The sequence below is a fragment of the Remersonia thermophila genome, chromosome 4 (genome assembly GCF_042764415.1).
Source record: "Remersonia thermophila strain ATCC 22073 chromosome 4, whole genome shotgun sequence".
Taxonomy (NCBI): Eukaryota; Fungi; Ascomycota; class Sordariomycetes; order Sordariales; family Chaetomiaceae; genus Remersonia; species Remersonia thermophila.
Window position 1 is genome coordinate 2,527,713 of NC_092220.1, and position 22,751 is coordinate 2,550,463.

Consider the following 22,751-nt stretch of genomic DNA (forward strand, 5'->3'; position numbering starts at 1 on the left):
GCACAGGCACCCAACGTGTGCCTGGAGGGCTGCATGATTTTAGCCCCTCTCTGACCCTGCCTGTTGATTTTGCTCCTTGCAATCCCGATCCGGTCTCCGATCTGGTCTCCGATCCACGGGCAGCCGGCAATATGCCGCAAGCGCAACCGAACGCCCCGGTGTCTATTCCAACCTGCTGGCATGACAACGTACAGGAAGCTTGCCTCCAGCCCTTATCCGTTTCATCGTATTATTATACACCACGGGGTATACCGTCTCGCCGGAACGCCGTCATGAGTCCCTTGTCGCTGCAATGCTGAGCCGAGCCGAGCCGTGCCGTGTGTGTCATGCCTTGAAGCCTCCCCCGTCCGTCATTGTCGATGTCGATGTCGTCGTCGTCGTCGTCGTCGTCGTCGTGGCCATGGAACAGAAGGAAACAAACAAGCCCAACCCATCGTTCCCTCCTCTATCAACCAACGCTCCATTCACCCTTCCCCAGGAGCCAAGAAGAATAGAAACCCATCCAGACCCTTCTGCCCTCCCCCAGCTTTCGCTGATTACAAAGCGTAAATGAACCAACAAAAAAAAGGCCCCTCCGCTCTCCCTCCATCCGCCCTCTTGCTCATCATGCCCCACGTTTCTCCCCGTTTTTGGCCCGCCGACCTGAGCGAAGCGCTCAGACGGGCAGCTCGGCATTCCTCCGCGCCGCAATGCCCGTCCTGTCGACCGCCGCTCCCAGGTACGGGCCGACGACGGGCAGGTTGCGCGCGAAGCCGGCAATGGTCCCCAAGAAGTCGCCAAACAGCACCAGGATGCCGTACAGCTCGACGAGGAACCCGATGAGCGGCCAGCGCAGGAGGATCAGCGCGAGGCCCGCAAAGAAGGCCGCCGTGCCCTTGAGCTTCTGGCGGCGCGCGAAGAAGAGGGCGGTCTTTTGCGGGCCGATGATTATGGTGAGGCCGATCAGGAAGAGGATCTGTGACGTTCGAAGAGGGCTCGGTTAGCTGTTGTCTGTGGCTCGACGCGGTTTTGTTTTGGTATCGAACGGAGGGAGTGGGGGAGGGAGAGAAGGTGGTCCGTACGTTGCCCATGGCCAGCATGGCGCGGTCAAAGAAGAGGACGACGCCGCCGACGAGGAAGAAGCCGCCTGTGAGGAGGAGGTCGGGTTAGATCGGTCAGAGCTCGTCGATAGCGGGAGGGTTCGTCAAGGGAGGGGGTTGGCGGAGAGGCGGGTTCGATGTTCGGGATGTGATTGCCATCGCGGGAGACGGGAGGGCGCTGGTCACGTACCGCCGGAGCAGAAAGCGACTCCGATTTCTAGAAGTGAAAGAAAACACCATGTTAGCCTGGACTGGTTGCTCGCCGTGGACGCGCCGCCGGCTGAGATTGAGTGCGACAACGCTGGGGGAAAAGGGGGCCCAGGGAGAAGGGAGCCGCCGTACTTTGCGAGTCTGACAACCACATCGACATGTTGGCTGGTGTATACCGAGAAACGGGGCAAGAAAAAAAATCCGTTATGGTGCGTGTGACAGAAGATCGGAAAAGATCGTGGGGGGGGTCGTTAAGATGGCTGGTCAAGACAAAAACATTCGCTTTTGCTACCTTGGTGTTGTTGAGAAGCTCAAAAGACAAAACAGACTGCCAAGTCCCAACCCCATAGACTGCCGTTGGCCACGCCCCGACACCCTGGTCCCGGCAGACACATGCACCTCGAGCGGTGTCGCGCTCTGATTGGGTTCTCGTTTCGGGTTGTGCAGGACCTGGGAGCCTCAGAACTTGGCTTGGAATCCACTCTGTTTCAACCGTCAGTTTTCTGACATGGACAAACGCGTGCTTCCTGTTCCTGTCACAGTATGGCAAAAAAAAAAAAAAAGGCGCTGAGGAATTCCCAGGATGGATTCAACACACAAGCTTCAGGGGCTGACCCCGCCTCGAGCCTGTCCAGGCTGGCCGGTCTTCCACTTGCCAGGCTCCAAAAACACCACGCAGTGTGGAACACATGGCAAAAACGGTCAAAAAGGTTGAGGATTTGGATGCACCCGGGATTGAACCGGGGACCTTTCACAGGGCAACTTGCCAGACCAAGCAGCGGAACTGCTAGTTGGCACCGTGCGAAGCGAAAATCATACCACTAGACCATACACCCATACGATTGGCTGTTGGCACCAAGCGCCCGGCGGGGAATAGATAAGGGCATGTGGAGGCAGGGTAGAGTTCGCGTTGTGGCGTTGTGGACGCTGGAGTAGGGGAAACAGTTTTACGAGGGCTCGGGAAGGGAAGTTTGTTCCTTGGGTTGCCGGGTGCTGTTGTTCCTCGGAGGCACAAAAGACACTGTTGCGGTGAGGCCGAGTGTTGACCAGGAGCAACTGGGCTTCGAACACGGTTCGTGGCTGGAGTGTGGCTCAGCCAGCAGGGGCCCGGGGCGCCACAAGCTTACGAGCAAAACTCTGCGAGTCTTTGGGAGAATGGCGGATCGTCTCTTTCTTCCCGTTTGCAACCAACCCCCCTCACAGCTCCCCGCACTCATACCCACGCACATCGCTGTGGCACGTTCTAGCCAGGGGCACGATGAGCATCAATCTCTGGAATAAAGTGGTATATTATTCCCGTCGGCGATTTGGCTCTCATGCTTCGTTGCTAGAGGCCGCGGGCTTTGTGCGTCGATGAGGCGGTGGGGGTTGGACTTGGTCTTCCTGAGTGGCGGAAGACTGGTCTGGGAACGATGAGATGACGTTTAGGGAGACACGAGATCGATGCCCTCCCGCATCTTCCTTCTGTTTTCTTTTTGTTCTGAAAGCTTGCCGCGACGGCTCCAGGATTTCCTGGAGCAACCGAGTTCGGGTTCCTCCTCCGTCCTCTCTCGGTGATCTGTCGTTCAAATTCCAAGGCAAATAGCAACCGGTCCCGATTAAGCCGGAGCGCCGACTGTCATCCTGCGGCCGAAAGGCTGTGGGTGCGTAGACGGGGCTTGACTTTGTGGATCGTACACGCCACTATCATTGTACCTGTACTATCTATCACATGCCGAATGGGTGTGATGTTGAAGTGTGAACAGCCCCTCCGTCCTCGTCAGCCTCGCCGCCCGAGTATTCATCCCGCTTCTTTCCCCTTTGTTTCTCCATCCGAGGCCCGATCTCGCAGTTGCGCCTCGCCTCCGATCAAGAACCTCCAAAAAGCTTAGGCCTTCCCACACCTTATCTCGTCCGTGACCATCAACGCGTCATATGCCGGAGGTACTCCCAGATGGGCAGAGGCGGCCATCCAAAGATGCTTGAGCCTGTGACGATCAGAGCGGCGAGCACCGACAAAAGACTCGCGTACCAGTATACCGATGCCTTCTCCTCGTTTCCCAGCAGGATTTCGTTCAGCCGGGCCCAGAATCGCCGCCATCTGGAGCGTCGGAGAACCATCCGTATGTGGTCAGCTGCGGTACCATGCTTGGTAAGGCAACCGGCAGACCGGTAGGACCAAAGCAAGCACTGCGAGGGACTCACAGCGAATCCTTCTCGTCAGGGAACGTCACCGGTGAGACGGGATTGGTGGTTGGCAGGAGAGGCATGTTGGTTCGAGTGCTGGACGGCGTGGAGGCGCCCCCTGGCGTGTAGGCGACGCGGGGTGGCGCGGCGAAATCTCGAGTTGACGATGGCCCAGGAGCCTCGCGCATGGGCGGCATGCTGGCGGGGCTCGACATCGGGGAGGAATCCATGCCAGGGAATAGCATCGATGGGTTCGTTTTCCGTAATGATGGGGTACGTGATAAAAGAGAGCCGGTGAAGCAACATGCCGTTTTCTGGTCACAATGGGGGGGGGGGGGGCTCGCAGCCCTGGGGATAATGGACACGGGAAGAGCAATGTCTGGAATAGTTCACTCGATGGCGCGGAAGTGGACTGTCAGAGATGGCTGGGTGTCATAACGGGCATGGCCCCGACGGGATTGATGATGGGAGCGGCAGCGGCGATGCGAGATGCTGGCAGGCAACCGGAAGGGAGGCTCGACACTTGAGGTGCTCAAAGCAGGAGGACCAGAGAGCCGTGGGAGGCGAGTTCGACATCACCGAGGTAAGCGGCCCCAGCTGTTGCGCCTGTGGGAAGCCAAGCCAACGGACACATTGTCGGAGAATAGCAGCGCGCAGTCCGAGGTAAAAGAGCAACCGCTACCCACCGCCGGCGCCGCGCTCCCTTTCTCACGCGCAGCAAGCGCATCTATTTCAGCACCGTATGCGCGCCCCTGGCCTCCAGGAACTGCTCTGCCACGCCCTGAGGCAAGTTCCTAATCATAGCAAACACCTCGCGGTTGTGATATCGCAGCCGCGTCTTGGGGTCCAGATAGGGCGCCGGCAGGCCCGTCACATCGCAGTAATGCTTCAGCGGGGCCAGGCTCGGGGCGCTTTCGATGTTGGTGTACGTGGCGGTGGGCGCGGTCGACGTGCCGTTGGAGAAGGGCTTTGTGGATGAAGACGCCGCCGACAGGTTCTTCTCGAGCACAAGCTTGGACAGGCTTCGCGACGCCTGGGCGAGGTTCGGCTGGAGGTACGCGGTGCCACTGGCCGAGGGGACGGCGGGCGTGGAGGTGCCGCTCGTGGAGAGGCCGTCGTTGTCCTGGGCGGCGGGCGTCGCGGCGCCGCTGTTGTCCTGCGGGGTGGCGTTGACGGAGGCTTCCTTGCGCGAGGCGTCGCCCAGGATGGCCTTGAGGTTCTTGTTCCGCCGGGCGTTGGGGCGCCAGGCCGGGTTGCGGAAGGACTTGTGGGTGTGATGGATGTCGAGCTGCTCCAAGAGCGCGATGTGGGCGGCCTGAGCTGCCTGGGCTTCTGGATTGGACATGGCGAATGAAATTGACAGGCTGGATGGGATGGTTGTGATGGAGGTTGGGGAAGGGAAGGGCGCATAGGTTGGAGGAGGGAATCCAGGAACGGGATCCAGGGAACGGGATCCAGACAGCAGCTCGCAGCGCGACGTTCTGCCGCGTCTGACCGCTCTTCAATATTCGCACTGTCCCCTGGGTCGGTGGGGTGAACACTCGTCTGTAAGTGACTTCGAGCCCCTGCGAGGTAAACAAACTCGGGCAATCAACACAAGACAACCAACGAAGCTGGCAGCAGTCAAGCCCAGAAGATGGTTTGTGCCTCGCCGTGTCTCTTGTTAATACCTGGCTAACTCTGGTTCCATTTAGGAGAGCCCACATGAGCATCAGCAGAACTTGCTGCTGTCCCGCATCATCACCAACGTGGTATGTCTCAGAGCGCGTCTGGGCTTCCAGAGGCTGAAGACGCTGACCTCGGGCCGCAGGAGAAGCTCAACGAGGCCATCGTTGTCATGAACAAGACTCTGCAGGTACAGACGATACCCCGGCCGTGCGCATGTATCCCGGCTGACATGGCTAGACCATCAACATCCAAAACATGAACATCGAGCTGGTAGCCCAGATGTTCAAGAACTATCAGTCCAACGTGCTCTTCCATCTCGAAGGTGAGTGCGAAGGACCCCAGGAGCATAGCAGAATATCAATTGACGACATCCCTCAGCGACCGACAACCTAAAGGACCCGGCATGAGAGCTGAGGAGTTCGAGCGACGGGATGCATCTTGCTGCTTCGGGCGCCGCCTGAGAGAGTCGGTGGACGTTGGAGCCACGTAGAGAGTTGAGCCCAGCGTCTCGGTTTTATGTATACCCCAGATGACAAAACACGTACAACAGAGTCATGACATGATATTGGCATCCACGATTGCCTGTCCCTGAGCAAGCTAGGTGGCTGGTGTTGGTCAAGAGCAGTGCATGCCTGAAGGGGGATGCCAGACGATGAGATCAGGCCCGGCCCGGCAGGTCTCGCGGGATGACGCCTAGACCCCACACAGTGTTTTGATTGAGGTGAACTGTGCCCCTTACGGTGCATGCAGGACGCTGAAGCTCCCATGCCAGAACAACAGCAGAGCCCGAGATGACCATCGTTCCTCCAAAGAAGAAAAAAGGGTCTGAGCACGCAACATACACGGACGGGCAGGCCAACCCCCCGCAACAGTCGGATTTCTTCCCCGACAAAAATGCCACCTTCAATTCGCCGGTAAACGAACAGAACGGTTCCCACCAACCACCGCCAATCCATCAGCACCCTGCAACCCCCCATCACTTACATCCTGTCTCCTCCGTCCAACGAGCAGCCAACTCAGCCAGACATGGCGCCCTCAGCCATCGAAGAGGCGCTCAACGTCCGAAGGGAGGCTTGGAGGGACCTCCCACCGCCCACGCTATACCCCGTCAAAGAGGCAAAGTTCGAGAAATACCTGCCGCCCCAGCTCGATGGCCGAGAACGCGCCTTGGAGCAGCCGCCAGGAGAGGCTTCCATTGTCATTGACAATGGTGAGTCGCCATCAGAGACGTGCCCTGGAGGCCCGCGCTAACTCCGGTCGCGTCTAGGCTCCCACTCGGTCCGCGCCGGCTGGTCCTTCGAGTCCAAGCCGCGCCTCGCGATACCCCCCATCATGTCCAAGTACCGCGATCGCAAAGCCAACAAGACCTTCTCCTTCGCCGGCCACGACTGCTACGCCGATACTGCCTCGCGCGGTCACATTCGCAATGCCTTCGAGGCCGGCACCGGCATCATCAGCAACTGGGATGTCATGGAACACGTGCTCGATCATGTCTTGATCAAGCTCGGCATGAACGGCGTGGAGGGGGCCATCGACATGCCCATCGTCATGACCGAAACCGTGGCCAATCTCCCCTATACACGAAAGAGTGAGTGCCCTGGCGGAAGCCCGCCGCGACTCTCGCTCGTGCTGACGCGCTGCAGCCATGAACGAGACGCTCTTCGAATGCTACGGCGCGCCCAGCGTCGTCTACGGCATCGACTCCCTGTTCTCGTACCGTCACAACCAAGGCAGTACCGGCCTCGTCGTCTCCTCGTCCTACAGCGCTACCCATTTAATACCCGTCTACGAATCCAAGCCGCTGCTGTCCCAAGCGATCCGCCTGAGCTGGGGCGGCTGGCACGCGGCCGAATACCTCCTCAAGCTCATCCGGCTCAAGTACTACACCGGCTTCCCCGGAAAGCTCAACTCGTCGCAAGCCGAGCACATGGTTCGCGACTTCTGCTACGTGTCGCTCGACTACGACCGGGAGCTCAAGGGGTATCTGGACTGGACCGGCCTGGAGGACAGGGAACGCATCGTCCAGTACCCCTACACGGAGGAGGTGGTTGTCCAAAAGACGGAAGAGGAGCTGGCAAGGATCGCCGAGCGGAAAAAGGAGAGCGGCCGGAGGTTGCAGGAGCAGGCCGCCAAGATGCGCCTGGAGCGCTTGATGAAGAAAGAGGAGGAGCTCGAGTACTACAAGGACCTCCAGCGCCGCCTGGTCGACCAGAATAAGAAGGAGACCAAGCGGCTCCTTGACGAGGCCGAGCTCAAGGACGAGGCCGCCCTGGAGCGCGTCATCCGAGACCTGGAAAAGGCCATCAAGAAGGCCCGCCAAAAAGACCTTGGCGGCGAGCAGGAGGAGGAAGAGGCTCCGGACTTCAGCCTCCTCGAGGTGCCCGACGACCAGCTCGACGAGGCCGGCCTCAAGCAAAAGCGGCAGCAGCGGCTGCTCAAGTCCAACTACGAGGCCCGCCAGCGCGCCAAGCTGGAAAAGGAAGCCGAAAAGGCGCGCCTTGAAGAAGAAGCGCGCCGCGACGAAGAGCGCCGCATCAACGACCTCGAAGGGTGGCTCGAAGAGAAGCGTCAGGCCCGCCTCGCCAAGCTGGCGCAGATCAAGGAGCGTGAACGCCTCAAGGCCGACCTGGGCAACCGCAAGTCCCTGGCCAGCCAGATCCGCATGAAGAACATCGCCAACCTTGCCTCCGACAACCCGACGACCGCCTCTGGCGGCCGCAAGCGCCGGCGCGGCGGAGACGACGACGACTTCGGCGCCGACGATGCCGACTGGGGCGTCTACCGCAGCGTGGCGATCGGCGCGAACAAGGGAGACTCGGACGACGACGAGGAAGGCGAGGAGGATTTGGAAGCCGCGGTCCGCGCGCTGGAAGAGGATCTGCTGCGGTACGACAAGACGTTTTCCTACGACCAGACCCTCGACGCCCAGCGCGACTGGTCCAAATCTCTCCTCCACGCGTTCCGCTACGGGCCCAGGCCCTTCGACCCGGCCTCCGCCGCCGAGACGCACCGGCTGCACCTGAACGTGGAACGCATCCGCGTCCCCGAGGTGCTCTTCCAGCCCACGGCCATCGCCGGCGTCGACCAAGCCGGGATCATCGAGATCGCCGGCGACATCCTCACCCAGCGCCTCCCCGGGTTGGGGCTGGCGACGGATGATTTCCTCAGGGACATCTTCCTCACGGGCGGGAACACCCTGTTCCAGAACTTTGACGAGCGGCTGAGGATCGGGCTGACGCCCCTGCTGCCGGCGGGCGCGCCGCTCAAGATACGCCGGGCGCAGGACGCGGTGCTGGACGCGTGGAAGGGCGCGGCCGGGTGGGCGAGCACCGACGAGGCGAAGCGGAGCCGGGTGACGAGGGAGGAGTGGTTGGAGAAGGGGGCCGATTATATCAAGGTGGGCTTTCCCTCTCATCCCTTTATTTTCTTTCCTTTCCCACCTTTTTTTTTCGGTTTTTGGCGGGCTGTTTGGTGATGAACATGGTTTGCTGACCTAGCCTACCCCGATGCAGGAGCACGATCTCGGCAACGCATTTGCGTCTTGATGCGGCGCGCTAGGCGCGCCTCTGCAGGCAGCGGTTTCGGCAGCATTGAGCCGGAATGTACGTTCCATGAGCTGGGTTTGTGTCGTATGAAGGGTTCCTTGGCTGGGTGAGTGGGCGGCTGGGCTAGGGTTCGCAATTGAATAATGGGGACAAAAACATCAAATTCCGAGGCAATGTGTGTGTGTGTGTGTGTGTGTGTGTGTGTGTACGAATCATAACTACCGCGTACTGCCCCAGGTTAATCTGTGAGAAATGGATAAAACTTTGTGGTCTTGCAAGCGTGGTTCGACAGTTCCTCGGCAGCATGTGCTTCTTCTGTTGAATGGTATCGGAGGGCTCTTGGTTGTTCCCGGAAGCCTTGATGAAATCTCGGGCCAAGACGGATACGGCAGGGTGGTCTACGATGTCTGCCATGTACCCTACATGCCTCTCGTGTTCATGAACACTTTGGTCTCAAAACGCGCGACTACCATGGTAGGTTAGAAACCACCTTGATTCTTCCCCCTAAGAGCGATGATGCCTCTCTATGATAACTTGGACGTCCTGGTTTAGGACTGGTATATTGAGAACAGAACAAAGTCAGAGAAAACCAGAATCCCTCCCAACCACTGGAGGGGGTATACCATGAAGAGTTCCCAGGTCCGTAGCAAAAGAACGCAAATAAACAGTCATCGCCATCCCACACGCCATCCTCCCATTATCCTCTTTCCTTCCCACGGGTTGTCTGGAGCAACTCAACCCGCGATGCTCTCATCCGCTCGGTCCTCTCAACGCCCAAGCAGTCACCGGGCCAGGCCGCCCGGGCCCCTCTCGCAACGCCCCTACATGGCCGGGGTCGACAGCCCGTCCGCGCTCCCCTCAGCCTGCAGCTGGCGCGTAAGCTCCTGCGCCGTCCTCGCGTCGTCGTCCGCGGCGGAGCGGACCTGGCCGTAATGCTCGTTCGCGCTGCGGCTGAGACCCGCAACGGCTTGGGCGGCTACCTCGAGGGGGTTGATGGCCGCCTGCACGGGCGGTGGTTGCTGGCCAGCAGCGGAGGCGTCGCCCGGGGGCGCCTGATGAAGGCTGACACCCGGAGGTGGCGGCGGGCAGTCGCCCTGGGTGTCGATCAGGAGGGCCTGGAGACGGAGGGTGTACTCGCGCAGAGAGTAGTGCTCGGCCTGCAGGGCCTTGTAGTTGGCGTCGAGTTGCTCGGCGTCGCGGACTTTTTGCTCGAGCTGCTTGATGTAGTGCTCTTTCCGCTGACGGAAGGCGCGCTGGGAAGGGGTGTCAATATTTTTTAACCTTTTTCCCTTTCTCAGGTAAGAGAGCGAAGGTGTGCGAATGGTGGTCACGAACCTGGGCAGCCCTGTTCTGGGCAGCGCGCTTCGATGTGGAGAGAGGGCGCTTAGCTTTGCGGCCATCCTCGGTAACTGACACCTCTGGAGGTGCCCCTGCCGGTACGACGGGTTGTGGAACAGGCTGGCCGACCTGGGCCCCGACGACTGGAGGGGGAGGAACCTGCATGGGGATGCCTTGGCCCGGGTGTGACATGGCGGGGGCTGCTGTCATCATGGTTGGAGGCTGGGGATAGGTAGAAGCAGCTGTGGACGGTTCAGGGGGTTGCAGAGCAGGATGGATGTTGGCCTCGATCTGCCGATGTTGGAAACGGCTGTCCTCATGGAGCAGCGGCTCAAGGGAGGAGGAGTCTGCCTTGATAGGTTCGTCTCCGTCTGCAGCAGGCCCTTCGGAAGAGCCTCCTTTGACGAGCCCGTGGCCGTACAGAGCGGACTGCGAAGGGCCGGCAAGGTTGAGGGGGTCGGGGTAGACGGAGTGGTCCGTTGAGCTAGCAGCAGGGCTGGTCTCGCTAGGGTGGTGAGCAGCAAGCTCTGCGGAGACCGGTCAGTACGGGAATCGCGGGTAGGTCATGAAAAAATGCCATGCGATGAGAGATGTATGGTTGTTTGAGAAAAAACGGTGAGAGATGGATGGCATAACGTCCGAGTGAGCAAGATGTTGGTGTCAAGCGAAACCCAAATCGGGGGATAACCAAAAGCGTGATAGCGGTGGCATCGAGCGAGCGTAGAGGTGAATGTAAGGGAAAAGGTAGGTCGATGCACTAGAGCAGGTCCGCTCGATACCCGCGTGGATGGCGATGGGATTCCCGGATTACAAATCTCGGAAACCTGAAATCCAGCGATAGCGCGCGCGCAGGCCGGCTGGTCCGGCGGCCAGAGCAGCAGCAATGACGGCGTCTTGCATAAAACGCCCTGCTCAAACGTCTCCGACACGACAAGCCAGACGTCTAGGCAGCCCCTTTGGCGGATGGGTAAGGTAAGGTAAGGGAGGGAGGTTGCAAAGGAAGGGAAATGCAGCACTCGCTGCGTCTTGCTCGTGATGGATGGATGACCGGACCGGCCCGTTTGACTTACAAGACTCGCGTCTGCTGTGTATGTAGTGTGATGCGGGCCGTGTCTAATTGGTAAATGGGCAGGAATTAGGTAAGGAAAGATGCTCCGCCGCGGGGGCAGGGCTGGGACGGGGGCCGCTCTTATTCATCACTGATGAACAGAGCGAGAGCACAGTGGGCGCAGCGGCGCTGGTCGCATGCGGCGCGGCCCCCGCCCAGTGAGCGTCCAGTGCGGTGCCATGCCATGGGTGAGGTAAGAAAAAGAGCGGGGCCTGGTCCGGACGATCCAAGGGATGACAAGACTGGTGTCCATGCCGGGCTTGACCAGTTTCCGGACCGACACGGGGAGTCTCGCGGAAGGCATCTTCCAATGGAAGGGACCTCGAGACTTCTGGAGAAACCGCCCGACGGGCATCGAAGTAGTCCAGGACCGGGGGAGTAGAGAAAAACGGGAGTCCCGTCTGTCTGCTGCGATGTCGCCATGCGGCTTCTCGGCGACCACAAAAGACGGCCGTATTGGCGATGCAACAGGGCTGCGCCCTGCAAAAGCATCTGTACGACAGACAGACAGATACTGCGTAGATGATCGTACAAAACAGACATGACAGCCTGGAACCCAGGCCCAAGCCCCAACCACCAGCCAGCCCCAGCCGCTCCTCGACAATCCTCTTCGGCCAGCATGCCAACCGCGGAACGGAACTGGCCAACGGCCAAATAACGTTCAAACGGTCGGTCGCTTTGATCCAGGCGGGTTTCGTTCAGCACCCCCCCCAGCCGCGCAAGGCAGCTCTCATCAGCCCCGGCGCTGGGCCCAAGGGCGACTGCCTGAATAGGCAGGCTCCACGATGCCCGGTCCTTTTTTGCCGGCTCTGCATCAAGCCCTCTTTTCCGACCGTGTGCAAGGTGTGCAGACGTCTGGGCGGCGGCGCGGGTATCGGCGTGGAGAGAAGAGAAGAAACAGAAACCAAGACCAAACAACATGCGAATGGAAGGGTTCCGATGCCACTCACCGAAGCGCTGGATGCCCGCCATGGTTGCGGGCGCCGGGTTCTGACTCAGCAGCTCGCGTTGTTGTTGCTGAGGATTAGGTAACGCCGAGGGTCTGCGACTCGGGTGATTTGCTGACCAGGCGCGCCGAGGGTTACGTCAGCACGGTCCCACATGATCAAAAGTGCGTGTGGGGCTCTTGTGCGATCCGCGAAGGAAAAACAAACTTCCTGGCAGCAACTCGATGCTCAAGTGTGGCTGGGTCAGAAAACGCGAGCCATGGACCGGAATGTCGCATTGTCCTTGCCCTTTTTCTGGAAATGATCGATTGGCGGCGCCCGTTGGAGGATGGCAAAGCGCGCTGTCGCTGAAGTGTGGATTGTTCGATCCAAGCGTGCTGTTGGACCTGAAGACTACACAGTATGGGTCGGGGCGGGATAGGGCTGCCGACCCGACCTTTTCCAAAGGATGGATGACACTGTCAAAGAAGATGTCTCAAGATGTAAACGAGTTAATCAACAGATAAAAATCATACTATACTTGAGAAGCTAGGGTGGCAAGACTTTTGAGGTGCTCTTCCGCCGATCGTTCCTCATGACAACAACAGCCGCTGCATGTGAACCATTCTTTCAAGGTGTGTGGTTCCCAACGGCGGATCAGGGAGGGATCGGGGAGAATCACATACGCTCTTGGCGTAAGCCTGCTGTTTCTTTCCCGGCACGGCCTCCAGCTCTCAAGGGACCAGACTCGATCTCATTGTGGTGGACTAGGAATCTAAGACATACAGATGGATACTGTGGGGGACATGAGAACGGTGGTGATGTCTGAGGCTTTCAGTCCCGCGCCCCCCGGGGGAGGGGCAGCATCGTGGAAATCAACGGTATAGCACAATACGCTGTAATGGTGAAACTTTCCGCAAAGCATCACAATTCGAGGGAGCATTCGTGTATGAAATTTCACGGATGATGATTCTGGTAACCACATCAGTGGAGAACGAACAACAGGGAGAGAGAAGCCTAGGAATCACATCAGTTTTGTTTCTCTGTCTCCAAGTTTCATAGGAAAATGCGCCCGTTACTAAGACCACGAAAACTGCCATTCCTGGCTTCCACCGTTCCAAAACCCGTTTCACAAAGACGCTGTTCTTCGATCCTCGCCATCCCAGCAGCAACGTGCCAAACCTCCGCCTCGCTCACACATAGAGTCACACATAGTACCGCACAACCGACCTTCCTCCGCCGTGCAGCGTCCATCCATACAGAGAGAAACATGAGCAGCAGCATTGCCACTCAGCCTCGCTTCTCCCCCGGCTCCGATCCCGCATCAATCGAGTCAACCTTGGCCCCGTTGTTGACAAGCCATGGCGGGCGTTGGACCCTGGCCCGCGACGGCGAGGCCCTCGAACGCGAGTTTCGCTTCAAGACGTTTGCCAGGACATGGGTGAGCTAGGCTTTCGAGTGGAACTTGCTTTCCTTGGGGGTCCCCTTTTTCTCGTCCGCGGGGAGAGAAATCTCATGCTGGCTCGCCGCGTCGTTCAAGGCTGACCACTAACCCCAGGACTTTATGACCGCCGTGGCCCTGCAGTGCAAGCTGAAGAACCACCACCCTGAGTGGTCCAACGTATGTAACAGTGGACCATCCACTCTACCATTCACATATCACCTCCCCCACCACACACACACACACACACACACACGCACAACAACCATGCACAAAAAGCTAACACCCCTCCCAGACCTTCAACACAACCTTCATCCGCTGGACAACCCATCACCCGCGCGGTCTCTCGGCCAAGGACGTTGAGCTGGCGGCCGTATGCGACCAGCTCGCCCGTGACTTTGGCGAGGTTGAGCCAGATCAGCAGCCGCAGCAGCCGCAGCAGCAGCAGCAGCCGTCTCAGGAGAGCCAGCAACAGCAGGGAGAAACCACCATGTGTGCGCTCGCAGACAGGGCGGCTGGGTCAGCTGGGGATTGCTGCGTTCCTAAGAAGGGCGCAGAGAAGAAATAATCCCACCGTTGCTGATGTGGATAGAAGAACAGGCAAGATAACGCAACCCACTCATCTTAGGGGACATCACGTATCGCATAGAAGTCTGTGAACCAGGCAAGGCAAGATGGCGGCCCATTTCATCTTTGAACAAAGACGCAGTACTGTACCTGAAGAGGTTTCTCGAGAATACAGTAGTATACCGTGTGTGTTATTAAGGATTAAGGGACTCACAGCCAACAGCGCCCTCAAGACCCTGTGCTGTTCCGTCCGATGCCTATCCCTGCGCGTACCTAGTAGTATTCCCTTCCCCCTTCTTCTTTAGATTTCATGTCATTAAAAGTCATGACTCTCCTCGTCTCCCCCTCGCGGGTCCTCTGCTCCCTTCATCCTTGCTCTCGCCATCGAACGATCTCTATCCTACCCCGGCGCCATCACCAACTTCGTCCCAATATGAGAGCCTTAGATCATCTCTCTCACGCAACCGTCCGCCCGCACAATGCATCTCTGCATTTACTGAGCCTTCTTGGCCCGGATCTGAGCCAGCTTCTTCTCACGGCGCTTCTTGGCGGCGGCGTCACCAGCCTCGGTATCAAGGAAGTAGTCCCACCAGCGGAAGCTCGAGGCGTAGTTGCCAATGAAGCGCTCATGATGCAGGTCGTGATGGTCAGCGCCGGCCCAGAAGGGCAGGATGCGGCGCAGGCTCCAGGGGAAGTCGTAGCCGGAGTGGGCATCGATGGCCTGGAACAGGCGCAGCACAATCCACAGGTACATGGTCACCAGGTGCAGGTCGCCCGTGACGCTGACCCAGACGATGGGGCATCCCACGACACCGAAGCCGAGAAGCATGACCTCGATGGGCGACGCGTACTCGGCGGCCAGGCCGAAGGGGGCGCTGTACGTGTGGTGAAGCTTGTGGATCGACTTGTACAGAGGGCCGTAGTGCAGCGCGCGGTGGAACCAGTAGTGCCAGGCGTCCTCCATGACGAAGAAGGCGGCGATCTGGTAGGCCATCTTCCACCAGGGCGGGAAGGGGAGGCCGTACTCCATGCCGAAGTAGGTGGCGAGGGGGTGGAAGAGCCAGATCTGCGGGAGCTCGACGGTGCAGTGGCTGATGAAGACGAGGAACGCGCAGTCCCACTGCTCCTTCCAGGTCGGCAGCTTGGTCTGTCGGAGCGTCAGAAGAGGTTGTTTGGGGGGGAAGGGGACGCCCATGAGGGCAGGGGGAACCAAGCACTGACATTCTGGATCTTCCACTTGTTGAAATAGGGGATGGCATCGATGATGATCCATGGGAGGGAGCGGCCGAAGTAGACGAGCTCGTGCATGACAAAGCTCATGATGCCCGTCGCGATCGTGTCGTTCTGCATCCAAAGGTACCAGGACTGTGCGTGGCTCGAGTTAGAGGACGAGGGCCTGGGATGGACAGGAAGGCTGAAAAAGGGGGCACACGTACGGCCCAAAGGCGCTCAAAGAGGTTGAGCTGGACATTGTACTTCGACACCTCCTCGAAGACGGTTTGGAAAGCGGCGGTGGGAGGCAGACCTGGCACACTCGCCATGGTCGAGTTACTGGAGGCATCGCGTCAGCACACGCTTCCCAGGCCGGAGGGATCGATCCTGCGTCTACTCACAAGAGTGCCGACGCCATGGTGGGCGTAAGGGGCGGTGCGAGCAGCGCGGACGGACGAAATTAAAAGTAGTAACGCCGTTGAAGAAATCCACTCAGAAGGAAGAAAAAGGAAAGGGGCAAGGAAGAAAAAGACCGCCGCACAACTCCAACTTCTCGATCGAAGATTCGTTGCGTTGCGATGGTGGTGAAGAAGTGGTTTCTCGAGACCGCGTCTTGGTCAGGGGTGAGTGAACTTTTATCGGCTCGTCAAAGAACTGGCGGTCGCAACCTTGAACTTGGTGTGAGCCAATCACACCAGAATCGGCCCACGCCAGCGAAGCTCGATCCGTTTTCCGAATACGCCAAGTGGGACTGGCATCCATGTTGATTGGTTGACAGAGATCGGTTGAACCGGGCCCATCTGGTGCCAAGCTTCAGCGGACCGGTTCCTGCCAAGCCTAAAACACTTGATAAGTGCATCGATCAAAAGCTTCATGCAGGAAGCCGTGGATGGTCAGGCAGGGAAACGTCTACGTCGGCAGAAGGAATTTCGGTATTCGATGGCGTTAGATCCGGTCGAGATCTAACGTTCGATTAGAGTAGCATCGCCCGTTGACACGAATTCCCCGGTATCCGATGAAGTAGTGTGTGGTGAAGGCCCTTTCGGCGTCGAGCGGAACAAAGATGGTGTATGCATGTAAACACTATAAGCATATCCTCGCGATTCCGGTTGTGGGGGGGTTGTTTGCCCGGCAAATTCCATTCAGCTTGGAGCCGGGAACCTTGGAACTGGGGGGCATGGCAGGGAATCATGAGAGCCATCCAGCCAACAGCTCCGGGTGTTCGCCGTTGATGAGGCGCTGTGACGATGGTTTTTGGGATCCCGCCTGCCGAAGGAGTCCAGGGGCTGTTATTCAACCCCCTTTCTTTTTGATATCCCGCGTTTCCCCGTTGGACATGTCGCCGTGTCAAGCCCTTGACATGGAATGATCTCATCCACTCGGAGCTCGGGTCTAGCGAGGAACCCACACCAACATCGCAAAATTTCTTGGCCCACGACAAGCCTATCTTCAAGCATCAGGCTCCCTCCTCGGAATCCTTAACATCCGGACCCAACTGAATGGCCTGATGAGCGCGCCGTTCTGGGCTGCACAACTCGCCACCTTGACGCGTCTTCTGGAAGACCAGAACCAAACCGGCAGGGCGGGAGCCGGGTGCGCCCCTTGACGGCCCGCGCGAGTGAGCTGCACCACCGCTCACAGCAATCTAACCAAAAAAAAAAAAAAAAAAACACAACCCCTGGCTTCCTTGGGACCCGGTCACCTACCCCAGGCCTCGCCTGAAGCATTCATTGCCCCTCATCGCCATGTCGATCGTGGCCGAGTTAGTACCACCCACCATGACCCATCCACCCAAGAATCCCAAAGGATAAGCTAGATTGCTTGCTGTTTTTGCCATGGACCGTAGAACATCGTTATTGACTCTTCCAACCCCTCCCGCAGTCAGGTCCGCCGCCTCGATGCGCGGATCGACCGTGTGTCCCTCGTGCCCCTGACGACAACCCCGCAGGTGCAGGAGCACGATGCTGAGGTCTCCGCTGCCGCTGCGGCCCTCTCCTCGCCGCGGGTCAAGGAGCTGCTGAGCATCGTCCGGGCGCTGTCGTCGGGCTCCGTCTCTGGCGCCCATCTCTCCTCCGCCCGCATCCAGCACCTCCTGGAGCGCTCTGGCCTGGCTCGAGATGAGGACCAGCTGCCGCCGACCCTCGAAGCGCTCGACGCCAAAAACCCTTACGAGACGGACGTGGAGTGGATGCTCGTGGCCAAAGCCACGGTGCAAACGTACGGCCTGCTCATGAACACCCTCTTGGATCGCGCCATCCCGCTGAGCGACGACATCTGGTACTGGGATGAGGTTCTTTCAAGCTATCCCTACAGTTTGCTCTACACGGTGCAGACATCGCCGCTGAGGATGTGGAGGTGGAGCAGAGAGGTTCTGGTAGAGAGCGTGGAGCGGTTTCAAAGGTTGTACAGGGAGGAGATCTTCGGGGTGACGTCGGAGACGGGAGAAGAAGAGGCGGAGGGGTCGGAGCTGGAGGTGGGAGAGATGGTGTCGCACAGCGTGGATGGACGCAGCAGCAGGAGAGGCAGCATCGGCAGCACCCGTACCAGGCGCACCGCAGAGGGCCGCAGGGGGTCAATATACCCCTCGCTATCCCGCCACTGGCGAACGTTCTACAGCATCGTCCAGCAGAGCGTCACTGAACGCTCCATCATCGACATCCAGCACAGGATCCTCTCGCGCGTGGACATTGGCCGCTCGGAAGCGCGGCGCAAGCAGAAACAGCTCCGTCGCCTGCGCGAGATGACAGCCACGGGCCTCGGCGTGCTCCTCGACGAGGGCCTCAACTTTGGCGTCAGCGACGCGACCCCCCGCGACGAGTGGAAGGGAATTTTGGAGCGCAGCGTCGCGCTCATGGATATGATCCTGCAGTCGGTGCTGTACCTCGACCTGTCGGTGTCGGAATTCGAGGAGCGCGTCTTCGCCGGCGTCGTGGAGGACCCGGAGCTGTCCGTGCAGGCCGAGGAGGCGCATCCGGCGGAGCGGCCCGCGGTGCTCGCGCGGCGCCTGTTTCGGCTGCTGCAGAAGGGCCTGCCCAGCCATGAGACCGCCGTGGAGGAGCTCGCGCGGGAGAACGGCAGGCCATCGAGGCTGGTTCGCTACTGGCTGCCCGCGGTCGCGCTGCTCGTCTCGTCGTCGACGATTCTGCGGCTTCTCGTCAACAAGCAGCAGGATATCATCGATTGGATCGTAGACCTTGGCGCCACCGTGCGCGACTTCTGGCTCAACTGGGTGGTGGACCCCGTGCGCAAGGTCATTGGCACCATTCGCCACGACGCCAACAGCGAGATCGCCATTATGAGCCGCGATAGTCTGCAGGCCGACCGTGACAGCTTGGAGCGTATGGTGGTTGAGTTTGCTCTGGACAACCCGAATCTCGCGGTCGGAAACTCGTCCATTACTGAGCAGCAGATCGCCGAGATCCGGTCCAAGGTCAAGGAGGGGGATGTGACGCCCGTGCTCAGGGCGTACGAGAAGGACATTCGCCGGCCTATCGTCGGCGCCGTGAAGGGAGACCTGGTCCGGTCGTTACTTATTCAGGTGCAAAAGACCAAGGTCGACCTGGAGGTGGCCATCAGCGGTATCGATGCTCTGTTGAAGAGCCAGGAGTTGTTGTTTGGATTTGTCGGGTTGGCTCCCGGCGTGCTTGGTATGTGTTTTTTTTTCTGCCAGCCGTCTCTCTCTCTCCCTCTATCTCTCTCTCTTTCCTTCTTTGCGACGACCCCTGACGAAAATTTTCACCCAGTCACCATCGGGATCATCCAGTACCTCCGCACGCTTTTCGGCAGCCGGCGCGGGCTGCGACAGGGTCAGCGGGTGCGGCGCAGTGTGCGGGTGTTGCGACGGATCGATCGGATCCTGTCCGAGGCGACGACGACGTCGTCGCAGAACAACAATATCATCTCGTACCGAGACCACGGCCTCCTGGTGTGCGAGGTGCACGTGCTGCGCAAGCTGGCGCATGGGGTGCTGCCAGGGGACGTCGAGAAGGAGTTCCTTGAGGACTTGGATGACTTGGCCAACCCCAAGGGCTTGCAGGTGCAGATAAGGGCACTGGAGAGGATTCGGTGGGCATATGCGGAGTGGCTGAGTCGCATGAAGTAGGGGCTGCACCGTCTTGGGGGTGCGGGTGCCTGGGTTCGACTCGTACATACTGTCGACAACGCTTCTTGTTTGCGAGTGGGGTTTGTCTCATTTGTTTGTCGGCGGAGCATGTTTCGGAGCATTTTCGCAGCACGGGGCTTGGAGGCATGAAGCGTGCAGGAGAGGACCGTGTTGAGGTATGATATATTTGATACGTGTGGGATATGACGAGATGGCATGACGGCAATGATAGCAGCCCATGGTGCGAAGTAGTTATGAGCCACAGCTCTTGTCTCATACCATGGCTGTGGATGTCGGAAACCAAGTGCCTGGGATGAATCCTTGATACACACACAGTCCCAGGTCCCCGCCATTCCATGCTATTTCTTTCATGGAGGTTGCATCAAAAGGGGGGACACGTTTGCGTAACATAGGTACACAGTACGCAGTACACAGCATGGCACCTGAGGTTGTGCTGCAGGGCCGTGTACCTACATCCATATAGTAAGGGAGCGAAGCCCAGAACCGAGTGGGTCCGTCAACCCCTGATGGGCAGTGGGAAGTGGGCCCCTATCCGTTTTGGCGCGGGTCCGTGTTCCATGCTTCGGGTTGGGTCCCAGCCTCAGCCCGATGCGCCACCTCAGCAAATGTCCAGTTCTCATCTGGCCCAAACCTGATTTCCCCGACGGACGAGCCAGGCACGCCAAGAATCCCCCGGGAACGTCCTGCATCTAACACGGGCGACTGTTGCGGCTCGCGGCTCACCTCCGGGGCAACCTCTAGACCACCTGACAACGTTTATTTACAACGGACCTTGACGTCTCGTCGCCTTGACCACAAGCCTCGACAGCCCGCGTCATCGGCTTCATACCACCGCCCTTTTGCTCACCGCCGAACGTTGACCGACGACGGTTCAGTTTGGCAAAGCCGACTTATCTTCCCAGGCGTCCCAGGCTCCAGTTTGGCAGGCAGGTGCGTCACCCTCTTTCAGGTCTCTCTCTCTCTCTCTCTCGCTCTCTTTTCGCTCGGCGACCAGCGACCACGGCCCGGACCACCAGCGATCCGCCCCCAACGCTCTCGACCCATCCGCCTACTTCCACGCCTGCAGCCCTTCTCTCTTGTTGCTTCACTGCCTAGTGGCGGTCTTGTTTCGAACAACAGCGCAACTTGGCGGCTCCGCGCGTTCCCTGAATCTGCTACACCCCTCGCCGCTTTCAACGGCCACGTCGCATTGCCGCTTGCGCCCTGCACGCCATCTGAACCACCTCTTCTGGCGCCGGCAAACCTTCTGACCTTGCGACCAAAACAGTCAGGTTCCGACCTGCTCAGGCTCCATCTTTTTGACCTCGCCACTTGAACCACCCCCTGCGGAATCGCCGACTTGTCCAAGACGACGCCTCGCTTTCGCCTGACTCGGTCTCGCGCGCCAGCCTTGGTCCCCTTCCAACGGCCGAATATTCCCCGCCTGCTTTACCACCTACGCATCCCGTTTCCCCGTCCGGCCGCCGACCAGCTCCATCCTTGACGACGCAACCGATAGCGAATCCGACACTGGTGACAGCCGATCCCGACCGCTACCATGTCGTCCAGCAATAGGAACTATGACTTTTTGGTATGGCCCGCTCTACGGACAGGAACCACTGCACGAGGAGAAGGAGGAGGGAGCAAGAGGTGGGCGTAGATGGCATCCCATCGCATGCTAACACCGCTTTGCTGGGGATTAGATCAAGCTGCTGCTGATCGGCGACTCGGGCGTGGGCAAGTCCTGCTGCCTGCTGCGCTTCAGCGAAGACTCGTTCACGCCATCTTTCATCACCACCATCGGCATCGACTTCAAGATCCGGACCATCGAGCTCGACGGCAAGCGTGTCAAGCTGCAGATCTGGGACACAGCCGGGCAAGAGCGCTTCCGCACCATCACGACCGCCTACTACCGCGGAGCCATGGGCATTTTGCTGGTCTATGACGTGACGGATGAGAGGTCGTTCAACAGTGCGTTTCCCTCCTGAGCAATTCTCGCCGAACCCGCCCGAGGCCTTGGGTTGACATGTTCTCAAACAGACATCCGCACATGGTTCGCCAACGTGGAGCAGCACGCCTCGGAAGGCGTCAACAAGATTCTGATCGGCAACAAGTGCGACTGGGAGGAGAAGCGGGTCGTGTCGACGGAGCAGGGCCAGGCGCTCGCCGACGAGCTGGGCATTCCGTTCCTCGAGGTCTCGGCCAAGACAAACACCAACATCGACAAGGCGTTCTACAGCCTCGCTGCCGATATCAAGAAGCGCCTCATGGACTCGGCCAAGACGGAGAAGGAGGGCGCCGGGGCGGCGGTGAACGTTGCTGACCAGGGCGGGCCTGGGGCTGGGACGAAGTGCTGCGCTTAAGCCTGCTGCTGGCCTTCTTCTCCCAACACGGGCGAAGCGGCGGGGAGGTTTCTGCCGAGGGACGGAGAAAGGGGGAGGTGGTGCGAGGGTTTGGAGAAGAACTGTGCTCTGTTTGGGACGGAAGATAAAACGACGAGCACGACAGGACGGACTTACGACGGGACTACGGACGGCCATGGATGATTTAAATTTTTCTCTCTCTCTATCGACGACACACTCTACCAATTCTCTCACAGCTCTCGCCTCCCCGGCCCTATCAGTGTCGCGTTCCCTGGTGAAGGACGCCAAATGCGCGCGACCTCGATCTCGGTCTGACGGCTCGACGGTTTCCGGCACGGTTCTTCTTTCTCTGGCTCTGGCGCCAGTTCTCGAGAGAGCGTGGTGGAACCAGGTCCGGTCTCGGAATCATAGGTTTGGTTGGCGGCAGAAACCTTGAGCAAGGGGGGAGGCTGGCGGGCAGAGGGGGGGGGGGGGGGGGAGGTTGTTGTCGTTGCTACTCTCTGAACATACGCTGTCGTGTTTCTTTTTTCTCCGCCTGTATGCTGCACCTTGTTTCCGCTGGCTGGCATCTGGGGGCGTGGATGGGAAGCGCACTCGGCCGGGGAAGAAACCAGGAGTCGTTGGGTGGGCGTGTGTATGTGGGACTAGAATGGGGCGTTGCTGACAGAAGAGATGGGTACGTGGGATCTCGGGGAAGAGGAGATGCGAGGTGGTGGTCGAGCGAGGAGGAGCAATGTCCATGTTTGGGCACGGAGTTTGGGACTTTGTTCTTGTCTTATGGTGTTTATGCTTTGGTAATAATACATGAGTTTGCGAGTCTGGGGTGCTTCGATGCGGTGTTGAACGTGCACCGCCATGGCCTGGTTTGAGACTCGGGGGCCAATGCGCTCTGCTTCAGGGACCTTGCTTTCCTACCTTAACCCATCTACCGTGCCTTCGATACGTATTGTTACTCTCATGGAGGGGTGGATGAGCCGTGGAGCTTGAAGGTTGGGTTTGGGGCAACCGAGGTGGTTCAAGAGGCGG

General features: G+C 59.1%; 10 protein-coding genes and 1 non-coding gene across 11 annotated transcripts; 5 read left to right on the forward strand and 6 right to left on the reverse strand.

The window, feature by feature from the left end:
* Positions 1–655: 655 nt before the first annotated feature.
* Positions 656–1,449, reverse strand: VTJ83DRAFT_4855 (uncharacterized protein; the record flags this gene model as incomplete). Its single annotated transcript, XM_071011390.1, has 4 exons — positions 656–955; positions 1,062–1,126; positions 1,270–1,296; positions 1,422–1,449. The coding sequence occupies 4 exons, from the start codon at positions 1,447–1,449 to the stop codon at positions 656–658; spliced, it is 420 nt and encodes a 139-aa protein (XP_070866305.1).
* A 560-nt stretch (positions 1,450–2,009) lies between these two features.
* VTJ83DRAFT_t98 lies at positions 2,010–2,125 on the reverse strand. The gene has a single exon. It is a non-coding gene; the product is annotated as a tRNA-Ala (tRNA).
* A 1,066-nt stretch (positions 2,126–3,191) lies between these two features.
* On the reverse strand, positions 3,192–3,700 carry VTJ83DRAFT_4856 (uncharacterized protein; the record flags this gene model as incomplete). The annotated part of the gene is made up of 2 exons (XM_071011391.1): positions 3,192–3,369; positions 3,474–3,700. 2 exons carry the CDS (start codon positions 3,698–3,700, stop codon positions 3,192–3,194), a joined length of 405 nt encoding a protein of 134 aa, XP_070866306.1.
* A 482-nt stretch (positions 3,701–4,182) lies between these two features.
* Positions 4,183–4,800, reverse strand: VTJ83DRAFT_4857 (uncharacterized protein; the record flags this gene model as incomplete). The annotated part of the gene is made up of 1 exon (XM_071011392.1): positions 4,183–4,800. The coding sequence occupies one exon, from the start codon at positions 4,798–4,800 to the stop codon at positions 4,183–4,185; it is 618 nt and encodes a 205-aa protein (XP_070866307.1).
* A 291-nt stretch (positions 4,801–5,091) lies between these two features.
* On the forward strand, positions 5,092–5,530 carry VTJ83DRAFT_4858 (uncharacterized protein; the record flags this gene model as incomplete). Its single annotated transcript, XM_071011393.1, has 5 exons — positions 5,092–5,094; positions 5,150–5,206; positions 5,266–5,310; positions 5,361–5,445; positions 5,502–5,530. 5 exons carry the CDS (start codon positions 5,092–5,094, stop codon positions 5,528–5,530), a joined length of 219 nt encoding a protein of 72 aa, XP_070866308.1.
* Positions 5,531–6,149: 619 nt separating this feature from the next.
* On the forward strand, positions 6,150–8,668 carry VTJ83DRAFT_4859 (uncharacterized protein; the record flags this gene model as incomplete). The annotated part of the gene is made up of 4 exons (XM_071011394.1): positions 6,150–6,333; positions 6,391–6,711; positions 6,767–8,520; positions 8,636–8,668. The coding sequence occupies 4 exons, from the start codon at positions 6,150–6,152 to the stop codon at positions 8,666–8,668; spliced, it is 2,292 nt and encodes a 763-aa protein (XP_070866309.1).
* An 821-nt stretch (positions 8,669–9,489) lies between these two features.
* On the reverse strand, positions 9,490–10,219 carry VTJ83DRAFT_4860 (uncharacterized protein; the record flags this gene model as incomplete). Its single annotated transcript, XM_071011396.1, has 2 exons — positions 9,490–9,921; positions 10,004–10,219. The coding sequence occupies 2 exons, from the start codon at positions 10,217–10,219 to the stop codon at positions 9,490–9,492; spliced, it is 648 nt and encodes a 215-aa protein (XP_070866310.1).
* Positions 10,220–13,310: 3,091 nt separating this feature from the next.
* Positions 13,311–14,049, forward strand: VTJ83DRAFT_4861 (uncharacterized protein; the record flags this gene model as incomplete). The annotated part of the gene is made up of 3 exons (XM_071011397.1): positions 13,311–13,481; positions 13,599–13,661; positions 13,777–14,049. The coding sequence occupies 3 exons, from the start codon at positions 13,311–13,313 to the stop codon at positions 14,047–14,049; spliced, it is 507 nt and encodes a 168-aa protein (XP_070866311.1).
* A 492-nt stretch (positions 14,050–14,541) lies between these two features.
* VTJ83DRAFT_4862 (uncharacterized protein) lies at positions 14,542–15,678 on the reverse strand (the record flags this gene model as incomplete). The annotated part of the gene is made up of 4 exons (XM_071011398.1): positions 14,542–15,195; positions 15,270–15,413; positions 15,485–15,599; positions 15,662–15,678. The coding sequence occupies 4 exons, from the start codon at positions 15,676–15,678 to the stop codon at positions 14,542–14,544; spliced, it is 930 nt and encodes a 309-aa protein (XP_070866312.1).
* A 1,327-nt stretch (positions 15,679–17,005) lies between these two features.
* VTJ83DRAFT_4863 (uncharacterized protein) lies at positions 17,006–19,362 on the forward strand (the record flags this gene model as incomplete). The annotated part of the gene is made up of 3 exons (XM_071011399.1): positions 17,006–17,022; positions 17,142–18,907; positions 19,004–19,362. The coding sequence occupies 3 exons, from the start codon at positions 17,006–17,008 to the stop codon at positions 19,360–19,362; spliced, it is 2,142 nt and encodes a 713-aa protein (XP_070866313.1).
* A 1,558-nt stretch (positions 19,363–20,920) lies between these two features.
* On the forward strand, positions 20,921–21,725 carry VTJ83DRAFT_4864 (uncharacterized protein; the record flags this gene model as incomplete). The annotated part of the gene is made up of 3 exons (XM_071011400.1): positions 20,921–20,953; positions 21,066–21,333; positions 21,403–21,725. The coding sequence occupies 3 exons, from the start codon at positions 20,921–20,923 to the stop codon at positions 21,723–21,725; spliced, it is 624 nt and encodes a 207-aa protein (XP_070866314.1).
* Between the last annotated feature and the right edge of the window lie 1,026 nt (positions 21,726–22,751).